The sequence below is a fragment of the Metopolophium dirhodum genome, chromosome 2 (genome assembly GCF_019925205.1).
Source record: "Metopolophium dirhodum isolate CAU chromosome 2, ASM1992520v1, whole genome shotgun sequence".
NCBI lineage: Eukaryota > Metazoa > Arthropoda > Insecta > Hemiptera > Aphididae > Metopolophium > Metopolophium dirhodum.
The window spans coordinates 23,394,016-23,403,237 of record NC_083561.1 but is presented as its reverse complement, the minus strand read 5'-3'; the positions used below and the strand labels follow the sequence as shown (position 1 = coordinate 23,403,237).

General features: G+C 27.6%; 2 protein-coding genes across 2 annotated transcripts; one reads left to right on the top strand and one right to left on the bottom strand.

Annotated features, from left to right (window-relative positions):
- Window positions 1–343: 343 nt before the first annotated feature.
- Window positions 344–3,650, bottom strand: LOC132939060 (small ribosomal subunit protein eS27-like). Its single transcript, XM_061006069.1, has 4 exons — window positions 3,369–3,650; window positions 2,223–2,331; window positions 2,039–2,149; window positions 344–449 (listed from the first exon to the last, which is right to left on the bottom strand). The coding sequence occupies exons 1-4, from the start codon at window positions 3,372–3,374 to the stop codon at window positions 424–426; spliced, it is 252 nt and encodes an 83-aa protein (XP_060862052.1). The 5' UTR covers window positions 3,375–3,650; the 3' UTR covers window positions 344–423.
- Window positions 3,651–4,002: 352 nt separating this feature from the next.
- On the top strand, window positions 4,003–9,221 carry LOC132939058 (small ribosomal subunit protein eS8). The gene is made up of 6 exons (XM_061006067.1): window positions 4,003–4,158; window positions 4,374–4,480; window positions 6,453–6,552; window positions 6,624–6,799; window positions 8,014–8,143; window positions 9,042–9,221. The coding sequence occupies exons 1-6, from the start codon at window positions 4,155–4,157 to the stop codon at window positions 9,149–9,151; spliced, it is 627 nt and encodes a 208-aa protein (XP_060862050.1). The 5' UTR covers window positions 4,003–4,154; the 3' UTR covers window positions 9,152–9,221.
- The last annotated feature ends 1 nt before the right edge of the window (window position 9,222 follows it).

Genomic DNA, 9,222 nt, shown 5'->3' with positions numbered 1-9,222 from the left:
TTTTAATAACAAAAGAAATAATATTCGAAGGTATTTTAAATAGAAAGTGCAGTATGTAATAATATGTATTATTAAAAAATATTAAAAATAAGTAATATATTACTAAAAATTATTATATTATAATAACTAATCATGAGAGACTTATTGTACCTTATTAGGTACACAACTAATAATGAATATTATTTATATTATAATAATACGATTTATTATTATTAACGTATCTTTTTACAGGCCCAGATTTAGAGTTAGGCTTACCAAGATTTTCTCGGTACCTATCTCGCCAGTTCATCCAGGCCTGATTTTGTATTAAAATCAGTTACTGAAAAAATAAAAATACACAAAATAATGTTAATAAAATATAATTTTTATTATGAAAATATCAATCAATTTAATATTAATTTTGAATTTAAAACAAATAGTTCGTTAGTGTTTTTTTCGATATGAACATCCTGAAAAATAAAATAAAGGTTCATTAGTAATCAACAGTTTATATTTAAGAGGCTCAGCGCTGTAGCACATTATTTGTTTTCTCTCTATGGCAATGCAAATCTAACATACCAAATTTGTGTATCAACAGAATTACTCTTATACTTTCATGCTTTAATATTAAAGTTAAAAATTAGGAATACTATCAGTGTTTGTACATTGAATTGTTACAATATTTCAATGTTTATTGAAAGCTGAGCATGTAAAATATTACAATTTAAAAATTCTCACATATTGCAAAAAAATTGAAATATCATAAAAATCAAATATACAAACACAGATGAAACCCATACAAATTTTAAGTACCTATCAAAGAGAAAACAAACATTATTCTCTTAAAAGTAACACTGTGTCTCAACGTCCGACCATAATAGATAAAATAATATACGCATGACCATGGTTTGTAAAAAAAGGTAACGCCTGACCAATGTCAACAACTTAAATACACAAATTATTATTTTACATATACTATATAGTCTTAGATCATATTATATATTTAATAATTCTTTTTTTTTTTTTTTAAACAATGCATTACATTTTTAATCTGTTTGCAGAGAAAAACAATCTTGAAAAACATTTATATGGCTTTTTACCATAGGTTATTTTATAAATTATTTTATAATAAGCCATATTTGATAATCATTGTAAAGAATATAAGGTACAATTACACCGTCACCGTATTCTGTGTGGTCCATATTCAGAATTTACTTGTTATTCACCATATTAAATACTATTGTTTAGGTAAAACAATTTCACTTATCATTATAAACCACATTTAAATAACCATCTAACCCACGGTGAAGTAGTTGAATATTTTAAAATTTGATATTGTGACAACAGTAATATTTTTAGCATTAATTTTGCAAAAAACGTTTGAAAACTATAACATTTGTTTTGCTTGACGCAACTGCAGGGAATTGGATATACAAATGTAAAACAGGTGACAATTTTTTCTCAGTTTATTTCTATCATGCAAGTAAAAAAAAAGTAGAAAATTAAACATTTTACTGTTACTTAAATGCTATAAATTTTAATCAAAATTACGTTTTTGAATTTTTAGTTTTTTTTGTATATTTTGTTGGTAATAATTGTTTTTATAGACTAAAAAGGATGAAAATGTAATACAGAATCCTGTAGTTTTTTTGAAAAAAATATTTGTTTAACATTTTTAACATCAAAAGTTGTGGTACATACGCACAATTTTTTATGTACCTAGTGAAATAGTATTTTTTTTAAATTTTTTTATTATATAGTAACAAGTTGATATCACAAAATCAAATATATAGTACACTATACTAGTGTAAAATTATCTAAGACATATAATATAGTACAAGCCAATATAGTACGTAATTATATTCTGTTAATTAGTTTATGGAAGTGTTGACACGGGTCTGAGCGTACCTTATTTTACAAACGATGGTTAAGCATGCATTATCTTATCTACCATGGTCTGACATCTAGACACAGTGCAAAAATAATAGTACAAACCAACAGATTAAACATTTTTTTTTTAATTGCATACATGATGAAATTAAATAATATAACTAATTACCATCGGACAATTTTCCTTTGCCTCCAGTTGGTCTGCAAAGTACTATTAGACAACCGTCACATCTCACTCTATCTTGAACATGACTAAAAACGGTTTTAATCTTGTAGCAACCTAGAAATATAATTATAAAAATACATAAGAAATGTCATTTAAGTAAAACATAAATTAAATTAAATCTTATTACCTGGACACTTGATATCCATAAAATATGAATTTGGACGAGGTACAAGCCGCTTCAATTTGTGGCTACGTAAGTCTTCTACAGCAGATGGATGAAGAATACTTTTAGCTAACTAAATAAATAAATTTTATTACAATCTTTCTACATGAAAAATAATCATAGAATGTAAATTTATGATTCTTTAAAAAGTAGATACACTGAATCAGAATAGGATCAACCTAGCATCGGTAATGTTGTAATTGCTTAGTAATTAAATAAATTATTGATTTGTATACAAATCTATCATAGAAGTATAAACAGGGTATACAGGATATTATTCCACATATTCCGAATAAGTTAGGCTCATTTATATATATATACCATTAAAAGGTATGTTTTTCATTAATAAACTTGTAATTATATTTTCAAAAAAATGACTAGGAAATAGATATTGAATAAGTTACAGACAAGTTAAATTAGTTTAAAATCCTTATACTGATAAAACAATGTCTCAAACATTATAGCTAATAAATATATTATATAATTTTTTTAATCAATATTTACTAAAAAAACTGATACATTTTAATATAAATTGTGTTTCATTACTCCACATTTTCTTTTTCAGACGAAAAGGCCCATTTTTTTTTTTATTGCATACCCAGCCAATGAAGTCCGCCTATGATACCTATGTTAGGTTATCAAATTATCGTATAGAAACCAGCCCTAGCAAGGACATTTGATTATTGATTTAAAAAGAAAGGAAAAATATTGATACAACTACCCAAGTGTTGACACTATCTATGATTCACTAATAAATGGTGACACAACAAACTGTAGTGTGTATTGTGAATAAATTTGAGCAAATTTTTAGCATTAGAAATAAGATTTATACTTTATACTATATTTTAACTGTCGAGTAACTGTTAATAGGTACTGTAGGAATTCAATATCATGGTGTTCTTAACTGTTAAACTCAAACCGAATGGAACAAAAAGTATTATTGTCCAATAGTTCAATCTGTTTCCATTTTAACAATATTTCAATATTAATAGAACATAATATTAATAAGTCGATTGTGGATTAACTGCTAATAAACAACGTAAAATATATACACAAAATACAATTAGTTTAAAATGGCTTGAACAATTTTATTTCAATATAGGTACTTACAGGCATTTTAAATCAATACATATATATCTGTACGCTAGTCAAGAATCGCTAAACTTTCCAAAATCATTCACGACTAAGGAACGGGATGGACAGTGACAACTGACAATTGTCAATTAGTAATTTCTATACAACGTGCAAAGAAAATTGGTTACCGTCAACGTGCATAAGCTGCACTTGGTTATTATTTGTATTAGCACAATTAATAATAAGAAAATAATAATAATTATTGGGCTATCGTAGTATTGTTACAATACTAATAAATTATATCTATATAGTATAATATGGCATATCAGCATATTATGGTACACACCGTGTCATGTTTTCCATAGATATGTATATACTACTTATGGTTAATTCCGTTTCCAGAATCCCGTACGTGAAGTACGTAACGTTTTCGGCAATTTCACATGACCGTCGTGTCTTTTAACCTCAAACATCGGCGAGTTACCGATTTCGTTAGATTTTCGTGGGATAAAATATTTTTAAAATATAAAAGTTTGGAATTTCATGTTATTTTGTGAATTTAAAAATATTATACTACGGTCATCGACGCTGTTAATTGCACATTTTCAATTTTACCAAAGAACGTTTCCTGAATTCATTGACAAAAACCATAATGGTAACGCTCGGTTAAACATTTCGCCCCTCCCACTTATACCGTGGTCAGACATAACCTGTATGTCTGTATTCCCTTCAGTCGTCGTGCAGTTTGTTTACATTCTGTAAGTCGACCAAGCCATTCTTTTCGTTTTTCCCGTCCTGTTACACTAACGTCAGAGACACAAGATGGGTAAGTAATTTTTATCCGTTTACATCCCCTTAAATATTTGATCTACACTTTTGGACTACTCTTATTCGATTAATGTCGCGTCGGTAGCAGCCGTTTTTTCTCGTTTTGATCGGGTCACCGGCGTCTTATGCACATAATTTAATTTATCCAACGTTACTTGTAGTTGTGTAGTAGGTACTCGTGCACCCTAATAACGTCAACGTTTTTCGTTTAAGGTATATCCCGTGATACATGGCACAAACGCAGGAAGACCGGAGGCAAGCGCAAGCCCCTTCGCAAGAAGAGGAAGTATGAGTTAGGTCGCCCGGCCGCCAACACCAAGGTATGAAATTTGTGCTAAATATTAAATAATATGTGTTATGCAAGCATCTGTACGCAGATTGCTCGCTGTAAATCAATCAATTTGTTGAAAATATTCCATTTCGATACATATTTAAATAGCATTGATGATGAGACGAATGACTGAATACGACGATATAATGACGATATTCATTATTTATATTTCACCTCTAACGTTCTGATATGCTTTATTTAATCCATGTTCGATGTACTTATCTTTATTATACTATCAACCCTACGAAATATCTTTTTGGGCCATAGTACTGAGAGTAAATAAATACTAGCATTTATGATGAGACACTTTAGTCTGAATATTTTTGAAGATATATTTAATATTTTTCACCTCTAACGTTCTGATTTGCTAAATTTATGATCCGTGCTCAATATAGATATTTGGTTTTTATTTGTAAAAATTAATTGCTAAGAATTTTCAATAGGTATACCTAGTATTTCTACGTACCTTTGGTATTAATGACTGGAGTATTGATGATGAGACTTGTATCCGAATATTAATGAAGATATTATTTATTATTTTCACCTCTAACGTTCTGATATTCTGTCTGCGAATATTCAAATTTATATTTATACAAAAATGTACATTATATGATGAGACGTTTTGAATTTCTGTAATATTTATTTTAATGATTCCATACAATTTATATTTTTTCATTAACAAATTGTAATTTAAGACCATTGGCACTGTTTTCTAGGAATTAGTTTTTAATTCCAAATATTAATGAGTTGCAACTAAAGTTGATTTCTGCCTATTTATGATGAGATTTGTTAGTATGAAGAACTAATGATTAGTTTAATATATCCGCTTATTAATATCCTGAAATAGACTATGTAGGTATTTTAATTTTTATTATTTAAATTAAATTAATTGTTTGGAATATTCAACAGTAATTGTATGTACCTTTGATTTAATGACTGAAGATTTGTGATGAGACTTGTATCCGAATATTAATGAAGATATTGTTTACTATTTTTCACCTCTAACGTTCTGATATTCTGTCTGCGAATATTCAAATTTATATTTATACAAAAATGCACATAACATGATGAGACGTTTAACTGAATAATAAATGACGATATTTACTATTTTTCACCTCTAACGTTCTGATATGCACTTGATTCCAGATCTATAAATAATATCTTAACACAGTTTTATTTTATTTTATCATAAACAAATGTTTTTTGAGATCTTTTAATATATTTTCTAGGAATTACTTATTGATTCCAAATATTATTTAGGTGTGACAGAAGTCAATTTTTGTCTATTTATGATGAGATTAGTTATACTGAAGAATTAATGATTAATTTAATCTATCCGCTTATTAATATCCTGAAATAGACAGTATAGTTTTTGTCTTGATGATATTATTCTTTTTTTTTTTTATAAAAATATATATATTTGATTAGCAAATACTCTGTACAAAATTAAGTATTACCAATGAAATAATAATAGATTGTAATACCTATAATATATCCCAAAAAAGAATTAACTTATTTTATTTTAAATTTTGTAATGAATAGGCGATTAAATAAATTATATATTAATATTAATTTGTTTTCTTGGAATTCTTTTTTTTTTAATTCCAAATTGTATTGAGCTGTAACGAAAGTAAATTTTTGTCTATTTATGATGAGATTAGTTATACTGAAGAATTAATGATTAATTTAATCTATCCGCTTATTAATATCCTGAAATAGACCAAAACGTTTTTGTCTGATAATAATATTGAAAAAAAATTTGTACTTATTTTGTATTATGTCCTATTTATGATGATAAATTAAACTATGATATTCAATGATTAGCAAATATATCCGCTTATTAATATCCTGAAATAGGCCCCTTTACTCTAAAATGTCAATATATTTTTTTAGCTATGCTCAGTTTCATAGTATTAATATTATATAACAAGTTTGTTTATATCACTTTTAATTATTTTTAGCTTGGAGCCCGTCGTGTACACATTGTTCGTACTAGAGGAGGTAACAAGAAATACAGAGCATTAAGATTAGATCAAGGAAATTTTGCATGGGGTTCTGAAGGTATGTTACAACTATGAAATAAAATTGTATACATTTTTTTCAAATTTTAATTAAATACTTATTTACTCTAGGTATTTCTGCTAAGACTCGTATCATTGATGTTATCTACAATGCTTCAAACAATGAGTTGGTCAGAACCAAAACTTTGGTTAAGAACGCTATTGTTGTAATTGACGCAACACCATTCCGCCAATGGTATGAAGGCCATTACGCTTTGCCTATTGGCAGAAGGAAGACTACAAAATTAGTATGTATTATTAAATTAAAAAATGATAACTTACTGATATAATTTTAAAAATTTCAATTTTTATTGCTCTATGATGAACCTTCATTATTGATAGGAATTGCCGTCTGACTAACTGATGACCGTGTACTATCTGAGAGCACAGTTCCTTTTTCATGTATATAATATATTTAATCAAAATTAAAATGATGAGTAATTTATCGGTTCCTGATGTTTTCTTATGACGACATTTTTTATTCCGCAGCGCTCTGATGTTAAATATAAAAAAATTAATCTGCTATGATGAACCTTTCTGATAGGAATTGCCGTCTGATTATTGATGACCGTGTTCTAGCTGAAAGCAGAAATGTGAATAATAAACTAGACATTTGTAACTGTTAAGAATTTTATTATTTCTGTTATATTTGTACATAATATAACATTTTAATTCAAATGATGAGTAATATTTCGGTTCCTGATAATCATATGAGGACATAACTTATTCCGCAGCGCTCTGATGTTAGGTTTGAAAAAATATATCTGCTATGATGAACCTTTCTGATAGGAATTGCCGTCTGATTATTGATGACCGTGTATTAGCTGAGAGCAGAAATGTAGGAATCCTGTTAAAAATATGTAGATAGCCATTAAATTATATGTTTATATATATATATATATATTATACTTAGTAGATAATTAATAAAATATTATTTTATAAGATAACATTTAAATTCAAATGATGAGTAATATTTCGGTTCCTGATATAATCATATGAGGACATAACTTATTCCGCAGCGCTCTGATGTTAAATTTGAAAAAATGTATCTGCTATGATGAACCTTTCTGATAGGAATTGCCGTCTGATTATTGATGACCGTGTATTAGCTGAGAGCAGAAATGTGAATATCCTATGACCTATACAAAATGTGTAGGTTACATTATATAACAAATATGTAAGAATTAGATTATTTATTTTACATATTATGTATATAAGGCAACATTTAAATCCAAATGATGAGTAATATTTCGGTTCCTGATAATAATTATGAGGACATAACTTATTCCGCAGCGCTCTGATGTTTAAATTTAAAAAGAAAGCTTTAGAGATCTTCCTGATAGAAATTGCCTATTTCATGAAAATTTTTTTTTTTAAGAATACTTATTAATTTTATTATGGTTTATTGTAATCTATTAATTATAAACCAGTATCTTAATTGTATTTGTTAAATTATTTACAGACTGAAGCTGAAGATGCTGTATTGAATAAGAAACGATCAACAAAGGCTGAAGCTAAATACAAGAAACGGCAACGTTTTGCCAAAGTTGAAGCTTCAATTGATGAACAGTTCCAAACCTCTCGTCTATTAGGTAAGTGCCACCAAATTACTAATAATGTACCAATGAAAAAAATATTCGAACGCCATGATGATTTTTAAGTTTATAATGGTGATATTGAAAATTTTGATTTTAATCGTTTTGATTAATATCAGTCAATAATATGAACATTTTTTGTCATAGTTACACTGAGCGTTTTTTATAATATTATATTAAGTACTTTACATAAATGTTATGATGACAAATTGTAAGTTTAAGATAGTGTAATGTATCCTGTCTTATGATGTTTTCATAGTTACCCTGAATTATATTTATGTACAAGGCTTTCATTCACAATATTAAAAATAATTGTCTAAAACCAACACTATTTTAATTTATGATTTATGAATATAATGCAATACTATGATGTTCAAGAAATCTCGTTAATATGATTTTTATATGAAATGTGAATCATTTTCTTCTGAGTATTGCTTTGTGTTTTTGTGATGTTTTTAATCCCCTCAAATATGTTATATTTTATCAGAGGCGTGTTGTGACAATACCTACAAAATCAGCTTCTCACAGAATTTTGAGTTGATAATAATAACATTATAATAATTATCATGCAGTGTAGACTAGTTATTTTTTTGGATTCTATTTTAGGGTGCTATATACAACTTACCGTCGACGCTTATAGGTTATTCGGCAACAATTAACTATACTCTGTCCCATTACAGAACATGCTGCGCCCCAACTAAAATAAGTGTTTCTGCATAACCCCACTCATAAACCTTTTCAATAGAAGACCTGGTTTCAGTTTTCTCGTGGAACCAATTACATACTTTATATACTATCAGAATTAATTAATTTAAGAGATTTTCATTGGCCACATATGTGATTAAATTCTAGACACTTCTATGACTTTAAATTAATTTTTGTGTATATTATTTAGCATGCTTGGGAAGCAGACCTGGTCAATGCGGACGTGCTGATGGTTACATCTTAGAAGGCAAAGAATTGGAATTTTACCACAGGAAGATCAAGGCCAAGAAAGGCAAATAAATAAATGTTATTTTGTAATGATGTTCATGTTGTTCTGACATTATTAAATAACAAATGTTTTTTGACACAAC